Source organism: Electrophorus electricus, chromosome 14, assembly GCF_041902795.1.
Source record: "Electrophorus electricus isolate QZ-2024a chromosome 14, ASM4190279v1, whole genome shotgun sequence".
NCBI lineage: Eukaryota > Metazoa > Chordata > Actinopteri > Gymnotiformes > Gymnotidae > Electrophorus > Electrophorus electricus.
In genome coordinates, this window is record NC_137510.1 from 14,201,007 (window position 1) to 14,219,038 (window position 18,032).

Below are 18,032 nucleotides of genomic sequence, written 5' to 3' on the forward strand. Positions count from 1 at the left end.
CCCTCTTACCAGATGGGTTTGAATTACGCCTTTGCCCCAGGCAGTTCACAAAATAAATTGAGCAAAAGTGATTCTTCATATTAATAATATACAAATCTCCATTAGACCATTGTATAACCTTGTCCGGTAACATCTAAATCAACATGAATGTTTCCACAAGGCAACTTTCTAATCACATTTTATTAACTATTACAAATACAAATACAGTTAGGATATAGGCTTTAGGTTTACAACTTGCAACAATACAAAAATGTTGTTCATTCTTCTCAATTCTTAGTTGGTTAGGCCTTATGTTAAAAAATTCCCATGATAAATATCGAAAACATCGCTACAGTCTTGTTCTCAAATAATTTAAGCCTCATTCGGATAGAAATAATACAAACATTTTAAGCGACACCTAAACAAAACATAGCCTTATATTTAGCCTACATTCTACTCATAGATTTATAAAACAAATCCAATCTAAATCTCACCAGTCCAACATTAAATAGATTTTTAAAGACATTTTGATTTTTAAACACCATGATATTAATATTTCACAAAATATTCTATATGCTTAACAATTATAGCCTATTGGCGCACAGAATAGTAAGTAGGCGAGTTAAATTATAAAACAAGCATGATTTTATCTCGGTCGTCTCTGCTCCATTCCATTTGGCAAAAATCCCGCAATGATAGGCACTGGCCATATGAGGGCAGCAACGCTCCATATTATTATGACTAGAGTCATAAAGCAGGCAACAAGAGTAGATTCGATGGGTTTTCGATTCAGTCTCCAACTTCTGTCCCCCTTCAGCTCATCCAGGGCGAAGTCAAGGCAACAAAAATGTATCGGGTCTCCTATCTGTTGCCCGTCCGATCTGCCTCTCCCAAATCGCCGGTATCTTGAAAGGCCACATCCAACACATAGCCTAAATTCTTGCTGCCCGCCAGTGACACCAAGATGTTCAATAAAAACTGGCGAGATAGCTCGATTAAAAGCAGCGGAAAAAAACGCCTTGCCATGGTTGTTGGTCGTATAGATCAGTACATCACACTGAAAGCCGAGGTTACTATCCCAACGTGCGACCAGTTTGGTTGGGAGCCTCTCCACGCTCACATTGCATTGAGAAGAGGCTTCCGTCGCATCTACAGATCTTTTCGAGTAACCCACATCAACCTCCAAGTTTGCCAGGAATCTGTTCGTGGAGTTGATAGGGGGAAGCAGGAGATCCTCGTCGCTCCAACTGTGGGAGCACTGGACGAGTCCAGCAACTGCGGTCAAAGCCAGCAACAAAGTCGTGGAGGTACTCAGCATGACACAAAGCGTAGTTTCTCCGATTGCATGGCTGTCCACGTAGGATTCAAAGACATTATTTTTTAGTCTAGGGACAGTTTATAAAATAGCCTAATGCGAACCAATACCGATCAATACCGATTTTTAAAAACAAATTCTGGAATTTGGTATCCGTGCAAAACTGGAAACGCCTACAGTGTTAGTCACATTTAAATCTTCCTCTTGTTGCTCTGTTCTCCACTGTGAATGTTTTCTCCAGCGGCGTTGCACTTTCTATAAAATCTGGGTCTTGCGCAAATCAGAGCCTGCTGTCTCTCGCCGGGCTGGAGAGAGAATGAGGTAAAGGAGCGCTCATCAGCGTGCCACCTGCACACAGCACGTCTTACTTATATTTACCACTTCTCTCCTATTCAATATAGCATGAATAACTCTTTTTATGTCCACGAAGTCATTGCAAATCCTATTCAAAAATTAGGATTGGTTGATATGACGACTTTCCCCATACCAGATGAGAGGATTTCAAAGATTTATTTCATAGACAGTACGAGTTTGAATCTAATATCTCGAAAGCTATCAGTCGAAAAGGCTATAATGAAGTATACACGCGTTTTTAAACGCTGAGTAGATCATAATCTAAATCAAGTTGCGTATTATAGATTGCAAACGTAAACTACCGTGCATAGTAAACCCAATGTTTAATTGGACGTATGAATATAAGACTTCCGAAACCAATTAGAATAGCATGGAATCTTGTCTTGCTTCAAAAGCTCAAAGTGTTAAAATGAGCTAACCAGAGTTTTTAATGCAGTCGAGGAAGAATGAAAGAAGGGTTGTAACAAACATCGTGTTATGAGAAATGTGGTCTTTGAGTCACAAGATAAATCTTCCCTATGTTCGAGTTTGTTCTAGCTAATTCCATCTAAAATAACAAAGAACTGGTTCTGAGAGATGATGAGAAGATGCCTAGAAGGGTGTAGAAAGGACAGCATGTTTAGCGGGTTATCGTTGTCATGCGTGTGGTCAACAGACAGTTGGTTCTTCTAGTTTGCTGGCTGTACGTTTATGAGGGTCGTGTGCTTTGGGTCACAAACTGAATCTTTATAACAAATTTGCTGTTTCTGTCGTAACACTTCATCGGCTTTCTGTATGCAAGGATTTCTATGGTACAATATGCATAAGATAAATGAGCACAAAGAGATAGCATGAAACGCAGTCTTGTTGTAGTTCAAAAATTCAACAAGTAGTGAAATTAATGGGCTTCTGGATCAACAAGGAATGAAAGAAAAGACAGCAATGTTAGTTGATTAATTGCTATCTGTATGAGATGTGCTTTGTTTCAACAGTTCAACAGAGTCTTTCAGCTAAACTTGCTTACTTTAGCTTAAAGTACTATTAAATAAAGTCAATTTCTATAGAGGGCTAAAAGAAAAGAAAGAAAGGCTGGATAGATGAATAGATGAACAAGGTCATGCAGCCATGTGTTTGATCAACAGTCCATTCCTTCTATGTGATTTTGTGATTGTAGCAGGAACATTGGAGTCGAGAATGCAGTGTGTTTTACTGGCATGACCGATATGAAAGAAAGCATAGCAGGTGTAAAGCAGTTCTTTATTACATTTAACATGAAGCTTTATTTTGAATAGATAAAAACCAGAGACTTGGAGCATCATTTTTCTATCATCAAATGCCCTGTGAACATATTCTGACTGTGGGGTTTTAGTAAAAATAAGTACTTTTTAAAAATGTTTGTACATTTTTGGTCTTTTTAGGATAAAATATCTTTCTGGTTTAATTTAAATATTGTAGATTACTTTTGTGTCTGAGCCCTTGCAACAACAAAAAATATAAATATGAGCCGTTTCCCCTTTTTGTGTAATTAGTTATTTTAGTTTTAGATTTTGTATAACCTTTACCTTCAAATTACATTAAAATACTAAATATGTTTTATTTAGACTTGCCTTCATTAATGTGAAAAGAGAACTTGCAATAATGCTTTATATTATTGTTCTTATTTTGTATAATGCTAGAAAACAGTAAATGGATATGTATGGGCTCAATTATTCAGAGGCATTTTTGAGTGCTTTGATATGTACTGGGCAGAAAATCCCCTTAGGGATCTTGTCATTGAATACCCTTAAATGCATTGCATTATAAGGTCATTTGCAAACCAATTTACAGCAATTACAGTACCAATATAGCTGTGATATCTCTTCTAAGAAGCTATCACCCAAGAGCAATTTATTTTATTGGTCTGAGTGGCCTGTGTATAATGTAAGATGTTAAGAAGTTGTCTTCCACGAAGCCGAGCACTGTTGGCCCTTGCAAACACTTGCATATTATTTGCCTTTCAGGGAGCTCCAGATCTCATACTTGAGCCTTTTGTGCTACACTAGCTTCCAAATATCTTTCATCTTATGACAAGAGACAGTCCAAGTTTAACAAATATTACTTAAATCTGTTAAAACAACCTTCCTTTGAGTTGAGGGTGCTAAGCCTAAATCCTTGTATAGCACAGATCACTTCTTCAATGTTGTTTTTATCACAAAAGTGATCAAATGTTTTCTTATCTCTTTTGTCTCTTGGGATCATCTTGTCTCAGTAAATCTATAACATTTGTTTCTAATTTGTTTCTTTGTAACTAATATATATCATAGATACATTTAGAGAATATGATTTTGCTATACAAGATGTAATTAAATTAAAAGTTAAAATAGCTCACTTTAAACATTTCGGTGTATGTCTAATTTTAACAAATGTTTGTTTGTTCAGATAAAAAAAACAGCTCAAGTAAATTGGAGGAAAGCAATGCCAAATGGTTCTACGTTTTATGTTATCTGAGGAATATGCATAAAACCTGTACGAATTGTTTTTCTCAGTGCTGCTTAAATGGCTTAATTTCTGTCGGAGTCCTGCCTCCTATCGTTTGATGTTAGGGCCATCTGATGTGAAAGACACAGGTCACATTTGCTTCCCATTTACACCTGAAAGAACTCAACCCTCCTGGTTGTTTATCAAATTAGTATTCAGCATTCATTATCTTAGCTTTTTCTTTCCTGCCATCTTAACCCCTTCCCCAAAAACAGGCACATTGTCCAAGTTGTCACTGCTGGCTCTCAAATTGCCAAAGATGTTCCATACACTGTGGCACCCAACAGAAGAAAAATGTAAATGACTTTTTGTTCATTAATTATGCTATAAAAATGTAAATTGGTCCAGTGCCAAAAATGCTAATGGAACAGAGATAAAAGCCTCTTGTGCCAAGAGTATATAAAAGATTCATTTTCCTAAATGTATTTCTTCAACCTCTAAGAAAAAAAAAAAAAAAGGCTTCTGGTTGGTTTCTGCTGACTTTTGGTGTATCTCTCACTAGCTCTCACTCATTTGTTTTCAGCTAGCAACGCTTTACTTAATTGGATACTGGATTAACTTTGCCTTATATGCCTACAGCTCTAGCTGCTTTGTAGATCAGGCTCTGGATGTCCATTGATTTACCTCCAGCATCTTTCACAACACTGAAGGCAAATTGCATGGTTGCTCCATTACCACAGACACAGTGTTATCACCTTCACCCTTTCCAGGCTGACCACTGGGTAATGAATGTTTAAAAATTGAAAAAAAAAAAAATTTAAAAGGTCTTTAATCTTTTAATTTTTATTTAAAGGCTTTCTGGGGATTCTAGAAAATGTTTGCATCTATATGGACTGCTGTGCTGTAGAAAAAAATTTTTTTCATTACTTCAGTAAAGATGATAGACTTGAGACAGACAGACTCAACTGGGACCCAGCCTCTGGGGCACTGTGCCAGCTCACCCACTCTTCCCACGCTGTCTTGGAAGCCGCCAAAAGATCAGAACACTAATTAGTGACATTAATTAACAAGGAGGTCCTGTTGATGCAAGCAGCAGGAAAGGTAGGGACAAGAGGAAAGCAGAAAGAATGTGGGGCACTGGAGAATCATTGATCTCTCACAGGAGTCACACAGAACTGTCAGCTGGATGACTCATCACACTACAGTGACAGGCAACATGAAAAACACTGATCAGAGAGTGACTACGCCAGACAGTGTCCTGTTGGCACACTCTAGAGAAAAAGAGTGAAAGGAGTAAAGGAGCTGGGGGCTTGTCTGTTCTGCAACACTTGCCCATCAGTCTCTGATGAAGTTTTGCTGATCTATTTAATCTAATCAGCCTTGTTAGATGCAAATAAGCCTTCCTTTGGATATGGCTTTTGCTTATGTGGTAGCACAGTGATATTTTTTGAATACTTAAGATAAACTTTTTTTGCTTTTTGGTGATGTCTTCTATTACAGTTTGAATCAATCGAGAGCAAAGCACTAATTTGTAGTAATTCAAGAACTTTGAATAACAAGTACCTTGCATGAATTAAGATACAAATTCTCAGTAACAACTTACTTCCTTGCCCAGAACCAAAGTCTAAACAATGTATTTTTGTTTCTCACAGTACAGAAAAACTATTAACATAAACATTAGTCTGGCATTATTGTTGTTGAACAAGTATTCACAATGCCTTTGTACCTTTAAGCCTCACACAATAAGAAAAACACAGGTCCATATTTGAGATAGTGTTAGAAAATTTCCAGCCCTTCTTTAGCGCCTGTCTATAGTGGGTAGGGAAACTTACCCAACGTAATCTTTGTGATTAGACATCCAAATCTCACTCTACTGTACTTTTGTCTTCCGTTAGATCATTTACAACACATCTGCTACTGAAAGCTAACCAGCCTCCATAAATAGGGCAAAGGGTGATTTTCACAGTCAGCTGTCTACATATAGTATTAAGGAGGAGTATCTTATGTGTTGTGGTGACCCAATGCAGTTCTAGAAAGCATTCCTTAGCAATGTTCCTCAGAGAATAGTCACTCAAAATTAAGAGACAAAGATATGGATGATCAAGAGATTCCATCTTGCTGCTCATCAAGAAGCCATAATTACAGAGGAAATCAATAATCACCTAAATTATGTGAGCTTAAAGAGGAAGTATCATCATGAAAACTGTCATAGGGGAATGCTATTAATGTAAATAAAATTTTACAACACATTACGTCATCTAAGATAAAGCATAAAGAGAGTTCTAAGCAACCTCATCGGTGTCTACAATATATGTCGTAAGAGGGAGAGATTCATGTCTTTTAGGGAAAACCAGTATCTGGTTATTGTTAGCAGACATAAAAAGGTCTTTCTTAAGTCTGACAATATCCCTGCAGCACAGCACAAGGTCTGTGATGTCTATTCTTTTCTCATTTGGCACCAGATTTGTCTTTTTCTTTTCCTTTGACTTGCTCCATTTGCACGTGTCAAACTGAGCCAGGTAGTAGAAAGGATTGGCCTGCCTGTGAAATGTAGAGCAATCTTGGTTGAGATATTTGAAGTGGTAACTGACCCTGTGTTGCTTTTTGTGATTCATCTGAAAGGTATTTATCCTAAGGGCTATGTGTGACGTGAGCTAAAAGTCAATAGATGTTTTTAGTTTGATGTTTTATTCTTGTCTTGCCAGTTTCTGATAAATATGGCAACATTAGAAACACTGCAATGGACTGGCGCCCTGTCTGGGGTTGGTTTCCGCCTTGCTCCCTGTGGTGGACTGGTGCTCTGTCCAGGGTTGGTTCCCATCTTGCTGCCAGGATACACTATGGCCTCTAGTGAGCCTGAATTGGATTAAATGTTTAGAAGATGAACGAACGAATGACAGTCAGAAGCAAATACCTGACACTAAATTCAGGTAAATACTGACCTGCACTGATGTGCTGATCAGCCATTTCTTGACTGAATGCACTATGCAAATTTTTCTATTTATACCAAAAATGGTAAAACTACACCAGGGAAGACAGAGACCAAAATGAGTTACTATTTTTTGAATGCACTTAGAGTAATCTATGATCATCAAATCATGTTCCAGAGTAATTTTAAAAACCACATTTTCCAATAATGAAGTAAAAAAATAACTTTAAAAAATGTAAAATTGTATCAAGGGCATTTTTATTACAATTTTCTGATTATACATGAGTCAATATAGCTCTCTACAATTTCCATTGCAACCAGTTAAGTGTGATCTTCTCTTATCTACCTGGATAACTAGTTTCACTAGTTGATGGAAGGATTTCAGCATGGTTGTTTTAGGAATATAACACCTAGACAGATTTCTGAGTTATGTGTATGATGTTTCAACCATAAAATATTTTCAGCAAAATAATAACTGTGCTAACTGTGCTTTTTAACAAAGCCAACAAATGAACAAAAATGCACATTTCATGTAATTCACAATCACTATCATTGTAAATACATACAGACTCTAATAATGCTAGTGTCTGCTACTTCTTGAAATTCTGTAATAATTGGGGGGGGGGGGGGGGTGTCATAGCTATAATTATGTCAGAGACCTAATTGCTTCTTCTATTTCCCCTTAGAGCGTTTATCTTGAGCCCTGATGTATGATCTGTGAGCTGTACCTCCAGTTCAGCAAGCTAAACTATTTTTTTTTTTCTTATTTAATTACATTATCTATTGGGAAATGGTTACAATTAAATGATGCTATCTTTTGATTCACACTAAAACAGTAAAGTATCTCTGATCTTACCACAGGGTTGCACCTCCATAATCTATGCATCATGACTGCAAGGATCATCATATGCCAAAACTGAAAAGTTTTCTTGACCATAGCCTAAAAAACTGCTTTGGTGTTTTCAGAATACTTAGTTGAAATACAGTTTAAAAATAGCCTAATAAGAGTTTTACTTCTAAAGCATGTATTATAATGCCATGTGTTTGAGGATGCAAAATGTCCCTTGGATTTTGTTATGTGTTTGCTTGTCCCCACGAATCTAAATCCTTCACCGAAAACAATCTGGTGTTGGAGAGATAAAAGGGTTGCTAAGGTAACAGGCAGAAATGTCCAGCACTGGATTTTTATGCTTGGCAGATAGTCTAGTGCAATAAACAGAAATAAAACTGAAGCGAAGTTTATGCTGAATAACTTTCTGAGTGCTTAATCATGCATGCTTCTCTACAATAAACAATAAAGATAAGTGCCAGTGTAGTGAGAAATCCAAGTTATCCGTGTTCATAGTTACAAACATTATCATACACATAATCCGTAACCGTAACATATAACCAAGCACTTCACAGCACGCAAATAAATATTTGCTTGGGGAACAATTCCAGAATTCATGAAATTAATCTAAAGGTATGACTGCACAACCACAAATAACTGAACTGCAAAGTAAATATATGCTACTTTTACTAATTGTGATGATCTAATATACGTATTTAACTTTCTGTGAAAACCTGTTTTTTTTTTTTACTAAAAATGGTAATATAAATTATAGTCCCTCCAAAATTGGTATTTCAAAAAAGAAATCACCCGGCTACGAGAACAGAGAAAACGTCCTACTCTGATGGACATGTGAATTTGTCTCATAACAGGACTAATAAAGTTTTATTTGAACAATATGGCGACGTCCTGTTAGCGGTGTGAGTTCTGACAAATAACGTTATGCGAATGATGTACATCTCCAAAACCACCGAGAAAGATAGAAGTATGATATACGACTGCTTTAACGTTAATTACGTGATATAAGATATTTCCAGCACAGGCGAACAGGTTCGTTCTGCAGTTATTGTGAGTAAGATGGCTTTGTTAGCTAGCTAAAGTGAGAGGTGTATAAGATACTTAGCTAAACAGCCAGCTATCTACCTTATTTCATATTAAGAGGCTGTTTTATGGTGGGACATAGTTGAGGTTTGATGCAAGTAAAAAAAAACTAGTAAAGAGACTGTAGAATTCCGTATGTATGTATGAGACACGAATCACTGCACAGCTACTTGGCTAGCTATCTCGGCTGTATACTGACGGTGTTATGGTCGCTTAAGTTGTAGTCTAGCAATCCTTGACGTGCCCTCGAAAATGGCTAACCTAGGATAGTTAACAGCTAACGTAAACTGTCACACCGTCTTGTAGTGAAATATGAAAAATAATTTATATATATATATATATATATATATATATATATATATATATATATATATATATATATATATATAAACGTAAACTATCACATACCAAGTCATGTTGTGTAATATCTTAGAAGTATGCGAGCTAGATAGCGCATTCAAATGAAGTTACTGTTAATGTCGCTGATTTTGTGTGTCGTGGTAGAACACTGCCATGTTCTCATTGGCACTAATCGGTTTAGAAAAATCCTCATACACTTTATAACCATTTTAAAGACCTGTAACCATAGCAACTCTCTCTGTCTCTCTCTCTCTTCCTTGTTCTCTTTCACACACTCACACACCCTTTTCTCCCTTGTCTGTCTCCCATCCTTTTCCAATGCTGCACAAACCAGCGACCTTGAATGTACTGAGCTAAGATAGACAGCAGGGACTCATAAAGCACGTAGGCGTCCTTTGGACAATTGCGAATTTATTATCTCTAGTATTTAATGCTGTTAAAATGCCTTATTTGACCAGTTGTCTATGTATTTTTTGGCCTAAACATGTAACCCTGGCTCCAGAACTGCACTGTAGGAAAGTGCATTCATATGAATGCCATTTGGGACTAAGTATTACTACTATGCACATGGGTACAGTTCATCGTTATTCATCACTGAAATTAAGTTCCCTTTCCCTTTTAATTGTTATATATGAAAAACTATTTTAATTGTTTTTGTTTTTTTCTGTATCTAGTTTCCAAGGTGATTGCTGAATAATCACCATACAGCATCTCATGTTGCCATAGGGACACACTGATGGGCCTGGGTTTGGTGGTTGTTGGTTTAATCATTTGACATTTTTTGTAAATCTAGATTAATTACAGTATATGAGCCAAGTCTTCATGTGTTTTTGATGACTAAAATGATGGTTTTGGAACAGTATTGATATCAGGGTGATGTTGCAAGCTTTTGATGTTATCTGCTAATGCTTTGACTATTAAAATGAATCAACTGCAAGGGATGGATCAAAATAATTGCTTATGCCAACAACACATGCACTGATATGTTGGTCGAGGAGGCCTGTGAGTGTTTTATGTAGTGCCTTTTATATCCTTTAACACTTAATTAAGCAACAATAATTACCAAGACTTATTTATATTATGGTGCTGTTACTACAAATGTAGACTGACAGAAAATAAAATCCAGGCAACATATGAATCACTACAAATCTAATAATAGTGTAAATAAATAATTGGATTTTGTGTGTGCCGTAAGATATATGATATACGTTCATTGTCATCTTTAATAGAAAGTCTGACCTTGTATGCTCATTCACCGGGATGGAACTCTTTACAGGAGTATCTTCAACAACTACCTGCTGTATAGCTAGTAAGCTTTTCTCCCCTGTTTGTCATAATTGATTTTGGTTTGCTTGTCTCCAGGGTGACTGATACAGATGGCTATATGCAGGCTGGTTGTGGGCTCTCTGAGCCTGGTGAGGCAGGGGGAGTGCCTTGGTGCTCTGCTCACTCCCGCCACCCTGCCTCTGAGGCCTGCTGTTCGGAGTGTGTTCAACGAGACTGGGACATGGGAACGAGATTACCGGGCGGAGACCAGGCGCAGGGTGGAACAGTGGTGGCATTCGCGCATCCAGCAATATTGGCACAAGGGACTGGAAGATCAGGTGAGTCAGCTCATTGTTTCTGTGCATGTGTGTGATTATCTTGTTTTTAGAAGAACTGATTCAGAATTAAATCAGACAGAATCAATGATCTGTATGAATTCACAGATAATAAATAATTTATTTTTCTTTCAGACAGATGGAATCAAAGTAGTAATGAGTGTATTAGTAGTTGCAAATTCCGGTGACAAAAATCCCATTGTTGTTTGGGCTCTGACACAAATTAGTGAATAATAACGCTGCATAATGTTTGCCTACACAAGCACATTGTCCCTGTGTTTGCACAATTACACAGGCTGAAGGAACAGAGATTCCCAGGAGTATTGTGTAACATCAGTGCTAAATTATTGCCACTGTATGAAGATGTGTTTGATACTATGGAAACCTATTATAACCAAGTAAAAAGCCCTATGAGAGGGTCTCACTGATGCTTAGAATTACTTAGAATTACTTTTTTTTTCCTCATGCGGTGATTTCATGCTTTATTTAGTGCTTGGCACTATGTAATCTGATCTCACAGAGATTTTTCTTATTGTTGTGAAAACACTGTACTGGTAGCCTTTTGCTGTTAGTCTTTTAGGTGTCAGACGCATATATGCATATAAGAGATCTGAGGGCTGCTGAATGTGTATGTAGAATATATAATAAACAGATCTGTCCACAGAAACCAAAAGTAGCACACTGTCAAAGCACCTTAGAGACATGCAGTGAATAGCTTAAGAATAGCCTATGTTCTAATCATGTGCCTTTGCTTGGAGTCATTTAATATCAGTGTATTTAACAATTTGCCAGTCATTTCACACTTAGAATGTGTTATTTAATGTTTTCCACAAATATGAAGTCTTTATTGTTTTTGTTTTTCCTCATTAAACAGACTGTTTATTATACACCAATAACATTTTTATTACTTCTGTCTTCTTTTAAAGAGGAGTCTCATCTTCAGCCACTGACTGTGAAGCAAATCGATTTTCTGTGGTGTCAGACTGTAATTAACGCTTAGGGCTGCTCCCCTTGTTTCTAAAAATAATCTGACCCTTTAAACCATGCTGAGATCATTGTTTCTGCTCTGACATGCATGGATGAGTATCTGATCTGCCAGAGTCTTCACATGCCCCCCCATCCCCCCCCCCCCCAATTTGGGTCAGGTAGTGGGTTGTGTCTGTCTTGCTGGGGTGAACTAGGAAAGGGGAATTCAGTATTTCCTATTTACTGCATGCAATATTAATACCCAGGAATGCAGTCCTTATCCCTTACATTCTCCGTGAACATTCTTGATGGGTTAAGTTCTTCATTCAGTCTTTCCCACCACATAAAGCATATTTGGTGGAAGTTTGGGCTGCCTTCCAGCCAGGCTGCAGCCACTTCGGCAGCGTGTGAATAATTCAGCCCTCTCATGACTCCAGCAGATTAATGCTCGCCACACAGGCGCCCTGCGTCCGGCCCTTATCAAACATTAAAAGTCAGAACTGGATGCGCCCGCACATGTGGGTGTGTGTGTGTGTGTGTGAGTGGGTGTGGGTGAGTGTGTATGTAGGAGTGTGACTGAGGCTTTACCGATTACGATTTACCGATTTACCATTGGTGACGGCTTTACCGATTGCCATCTCAGCGGTAAGCTTTACAGAGCCAGAAATACGCTCTTGACTGTGTGACTTCACTGAAGAGCAAGCTGTCCTGACTGCAGAAGTCTTTGTGGTGGGAAGTGGCCTCCATTAAAGGTCTTATGCATTAAATTATAATTTTATCACCACCATGTGAAGTAACACTGGTGTTATGATACCATATTTAAAATATTACTTTTCACAATAAGGGCATAGATTATTTTATTAGACTTGAAACAGCAATGCTCTCTAAACATCCTGAAGACACTGTGCTGAGGTTTTCTGTTTTCCTCTAGAAATAAATAATTTTGACGATGTCATTTACGGGATTTATTGACCTTAAACCAAACCGAGTGAACTGCTTCCAGTACAGAACACAAACTGAACATTTTATCATGGTAGGGGGACATGTTGCTTAAAACATTAATTTTATGAGGAAGAGCAAGACAAAAACAGTGAAACCGAAGGGACGTTTGTGAGAGGTTTGGCATTCATTGGTGGAAAGTCTCTCTGCTCTTGTCTGTCTTCATTTGAAAACTCTCTTAGCTTAGCTATGTGATTCTGTTTCACCATTTCTAATATGCAGCCAGTGCTCACAGTTTTTTATTTACCTTTTAGAAAGTAAGATCTAGGTCGATTTTCTTTTCAGGCAGTGTAGTCTGGTAACAATGTAAAAAAGTTTCCAGCAGCTTCACATGTTTGAGAACTAAGTTTGAAATAGCTTACCTAAGTGGGATGATACCTGAATGTATAATTAATAGGAATATAAAAGTCAATATGGCAAAGTTTTTAATTTTTTTCCCCCCATCTTTTTCTCTTGATCTTTAGAACTCCCAGATGGAGAAGTTTTATGTCCTCTCTATGTTTCCATACCCATCTGGTCATCTGCATATGGGCCATGTGAGAGTCTACACCATCAGTGACACTATCGCCCACTTTCAGCGCATGAGAGGTCGTAAGGTAGCTATGTTGGGGATTTCTCGTACTCTCATTCTCACACACGTACATGTACAGCCTCTTTTTTCCTCCTACTTGGCAGGCTTGGTCAAGGTCTCCGCAAGTCAGAGGCAACTAAACTGAGAGAAAAATTGTGAGGGCACATTTCTAATTACTCCTTTTGGTGGGAAGTCCTGTTGGGAGGATGTCCATGAAGGTCCATAGCCTTTTAAAATTATATTTACGTATCCCTGCAAGGTCCCCCTTTTCTCTCTCTATTTCTCTCCATCACCATCTTTAATTTCCTCAAACTTTCTACTTCCTTCCAATTCTTTTGTTCTTTTCCTCCCTTGCTAATAGTGCTTTTTTTCTCACTCCCTCTGGGTGCCCTTTGAATTATCCCATCATCCGACACCATCCTGTCCATGACGACTCCAGGGACAGACAGCAGCTTCTGGGTGGCACAAACACAGTGCTTACTGGAGGTCCGGGCTCACTAAGAGTGGTGACTGTGACACCGTGCCTGGGACTGAATTGCAACTGTCAGCATTCAGTCAGGTTTATTCATCATTCAATCAGGTTTCTTCATTGCAGGAGGCTGGAGCGAGGGAGAAAACAGAAGGGCTATGCCAAAATACAATCGTTAAAGCAGAAGCACGAGTGATTTTTGTCTCAAATCCGTGTCCCGCTTTCTGCCAATGGTTCGTGACTCTGGCAGATAAATGGAAATACATCCAGGACATGTTGCTATATTGGCAAGCAGGTGGTGGTGTCCATGTCTGTCAGGTCACAAGATCTCATATCGCTGTTCCCATGTGTGAACAAGTGTGATGTGATCACAAGCTTCTGAACTAAAGCTTACGGGCAGCATTGTTTACCAGTACATGGTATCCTCCCCAAACTGAGCCCCACTGACAGTAAAGATTGTGACTACTACACATCCCTGGAGCATCTGGTCCTCACAGAGATCTTGCGACCTCTCTTGAGAACTCATTGATCACTCCAGTCAAGAATGCAAGAAACCTTGGTATAACTGTAGATGACTAGCTGTCATTCCCAAATCATGTCACAGACTCGGTCATGCAGGTTTGTTTTCTTTAACATTTGGAGAATTTGGCCATTTCTCTTCAGGGAACCCACCCTTGTGCTTGTTCAGTCTCTTATCATCTCTGGGCTTGACTACTGTAAAACACTACTGGTGGGTTTCTTATACATGCCATCAGGCCCTTGCGCCTGATTCAGAATGTTGCAGCATAAGTGTTCTTCAAAAAAAAGTTTAGTTAAACATAATTAGGCACTTGTAAAGAATTTTTTGTTTGCCCTGTTACATTTACTCATTTAGTAATTGCTCTTGAATTGTGTTGTATTTACAAAAATGCATTGTAGCTCTTATTCTAGGTGTCAGCACTTACACTTACATGTTCTTTCTGTCTCACTCAAGGGCATTTTTCAACTCTTAACCTATTTGTGGTAGCTAAGCATACTTTGAGTAGACAACTAAAGCACTTTTGTAAGTCACTCTGGATCAGAGCATCTGTTAAATCCAAAAAGTATAAATGTAAATTATCCATTGTAGGATGTTTACAATAGCAAAGAAGAGATTTGTAGCTGTCACACCTTCACTCCATCACACACACTCACATTGTTCCAGCAGTACATGCAAGGCTTTAGCTGAGACACTTTTTTCATTTTAATCCAAATTTATATCAAGACTCCTCAACCACAGACTTATCATCCCCCTCAGTTGCCTTGCTTTTGTGCTGCAATATCTTTAGAAGTAGATTTTCTGGGTTTTTAGGCTAAAACATTGCTAAATGTGCATTTGGATATTTTTACATGTCTGTGTGACCATTTTAATTATGGTCATATCTATATCACTAACTGGCTTTATTATAATATTAACATACATACAATAAAAATTAGTTCCTACGGTAGTCAACCACCAGTTTTCATTAAATGTATTCTGTCTTGAACTTGATGCTATTGACAATCTGTAGACACTCTATTCTAACACAAGGCACGCATGGTCCCCAGGTGTAAAAGACAGGAGTCCTTAAAGCTTGTGCTAAAGAGTGATCTAGAAGTGAGTGGTAAAGATTTCCACTGGGAGGCTACCTGGCTACCTTACTCATTCCAGTTCTGCCTCCAAAGGACTTGTACTTCTGTTTTCTTTCCTTTCCTTTTAGATGGTGGTGTGTTTTGTTGGAGTGGGAGTGAAACCTGACAAAAAATACACAGAGTCGATACACTGTTATACCTGTGACAACAGCTGGCTCCCACCTCCTGATGTAGTACTCAGTCTTTCTCTGAATCACTAGCCTTTTCTCTGTAAGTACCCAACAAAGCTGACAGAGAAGGGAAAGACTGCACATGATCCAACGCACACTACCACATGTGCTATTGGCGAGACTTGGGATGTGTGGCCGCATCTCATCTTAATGATGATATAAGTAACTAAGTAACAGAGTGACTGCAGAAGTGTACTGAACCTATGGGAAAGTGCCACCAGAATGAGTCTTATTGCCATGCCTTGCAGCTGCAATGCAGCGACAACCCACCATATCCCCGACGCACCCAGTGTCAGTTCAACAGCACCGAGGAGTGAACACTGAGACAGGTGAATCTGGTTCCACGTTACATCTGATCAAGCAAGCATTTGGCTTGCAAGAAACGAGACTGTCAAGGCCTGGAACTGGGGGTATCACAGATCATCTGCTAACATCAGTCCATTACATCCTTGATGTTTGGCATGCAAGTTCCTTTGGGGACTTTTTCCCTATTCCACTTATGCTCAGCTAAAATGGATGATTGCAAGTAGTGCTGATTTTTTATAATCTTAAAACATGGTCCAAAATAAGTAGAAATAATGATGGCATTCTGCTTTTTAATCCAGACTCCTGGATCATACTGCAAAAGCAACAACGAACAATTCAAACCCCCCCCCCCCCCCTCATATTTTTATTGCTCATCTCTTTTGTGCCTCTTTTTGGTGCGGAGGAGCTTGTGAACACAGTGTGTCTGACGCTGCGCTGGCTGTTGCGTGACTGCATGTTTGTCCTGTGTCATTCATTTGATTATACTAACAGGTGCCATCAGCAACATAGGAGAGCGCGGTGATCTCCCCTCTAGTCCACGGAATAATCCCACATCAGGGTTCTGGGGTTTTTTTTTTTTACATTTTTACTTGTTTGCCCATAGTTCATATTTCCTGCGCTGTATAGTTTTAGCACCCTCTTGGCTTAATAGCATTCAGTACTTTGCTTAACAAATGAGGTGCCGCCAGTTACCAAGGATACCGATTCTCTTCTGCTACAGCATGAGTGCTTAAACCTTTCAGAGTCACTGTCTCCACTTCTCTCTCGCCCTCTCCTTCTTTCCTCTCACCACGTCGCCTTTTCTCTCTGGCTCACTGCTTCTCCGTCTTCTCACCTTTCTCAAGCGTTCTGCTTTTCCGTCCTCAGTTTTCTCCTCCTCCTCTCTCTTGCCCTTCCCTTTTCTCCTGCCCCCCCCCGTCTCATGGACTAATAACAATAAAAATAGAACTCTTCACTCACATTGTCCATGTTTTATTGTAGCTAGAACAGGGAAAGATGGGCTAATTTTATCTAATGGACAGAGTGAGAAAGACGAGAGGGAGAGAGGAGATAAAGCAGGAGGGATAAATAAATGTGGTGTGGATACCAAGGACATGTTCTCTAACCTCTCTGATTGCGGCAGTGATCGGGGCCTAATAATGTGACGAGTGTAAAACTTAATTTCTTCTAGAAGGTCTGTTCTGCATTATCAGTGTCCATTAAACACAGCCTGTCAAACTTCCCTACCCTGCACACATTCTGATTCTTGACCGCCAAATTTTTCTAAGGTCTTCATTTCTTTGCACAGAGAGTTGCTTCTCTGATAGCCCACAGCAAGGTATAAAGGTTTACATGTCGCAGATATATCACAGCCATCTAAAATCTGGTTCTTTCACCTAAATTCTGACCTGTAGTACCACTCAAGGTATGGTAAGACTGCTTTTGGGTCAGAATGGGCCTCTGGGGGTTTGGGGTGTGAAGTTCAGGGAAGACTGAGCTTGGCTGTGTGTGCATGTGTTCTGCCTGCAGGTGCTGAACCCGATTGGCTGGGACGCTTTCGGCCTTCCGGCTGAGAACGCTGCCATCGAGCGGGGCCTGGACCCAGAGGACTGGACAAGGAGGTGGATGAGTGCGCTTGCTCTGTGCTCTCTCTAGTCTCAGGCCCTGCTGCTACTCTCACCTTGGTTGTTCCTCTCATTTTTAAAAAACTTCTGTGATGCTATGACTTTGCATCATCAATATTTTTTTTCAGTGTGAATGTGTGTGTGCTTAATAGTATATTATACCCATATATGCACTGAGAGGTCAAAGATAAGATGGCTCCCAGTCTTACTCCTGATTGCTAATCTATAATAATAAAAGGCTTCCCTATCCACTGACCTTCTCTGTCCCCCTAATCTCTTTTTGGCACAGTCTTTTAAACACACACACACTCACACACTCTTGGGCTTTCTCTCACAGATTTTGTCTCAGTCACTCCCCTCTCACACTCGTATGCTCTTTCTCCCCTCTGTCTC

At 39.0% G+C, this 18,032-nt stretch overlaps 2 protein-coding genes across 8 annotated transcripts in view; one reads left to right on the plus strand and one right to left on the minus strand.

Annotated features, from left to right (window-relative positions):
* Positions 1-168: 168 nt before the first annotated feature.
* Positions 169-1,349, minus strand: tmem158 (transmembrane protein 158). The gene has a single exon (XM_027002127.3). The coding sequence runs from the start codon at positions 1,295-1,297 to the stop codon at positions 626-628; it is 672 nt and encodes a 223-aa protein (XP_026857928.1). The 5' UTR covers positions 1,298-1,349; the 3' UTR covers positions 169-625.
* Positions 1,350-1,532: 183 nt separating this feature from the next.
* The window catches only part of lars2 (leucyl-tRNA synthetase 2, mitochondrial), a 37,769-nt gene continuing 21,269 nt past the window's right edge, over positions 1,533-18,032 (plus strand). For 4 of the 7 annotated variants that reach the window (XM_027002076.3, XM_081696086.1, XM_081696087.1 and 1 more), the window contains exons 1-4: positions 8,732-8,892; positions 10,666-10,907; positions 13,334-13,465; positions 17,545-17,636. In XM_027002076.3, the coding sequence (XP_026857877.2) occupies positions 10,680-10,907; positions 13,334-13,465; positions 17,545-17,636 (452 nt within the window). In that variant the 5' untranslated portion in view covers positions 8,732-8,892; positions 10,666-10,679. Of the gene's footprint in view, positions 1,616-8,731; positions 8,911-10,665; positions 10,908-13,333; positions 13,466-17,544; positions 17,637-18,032 lie in introns of those variants that run through there. The other 3 variants (XM_027002105.3, XM_027002086.3, XM_027002095.3) reach the window with 3 other exon arrangements.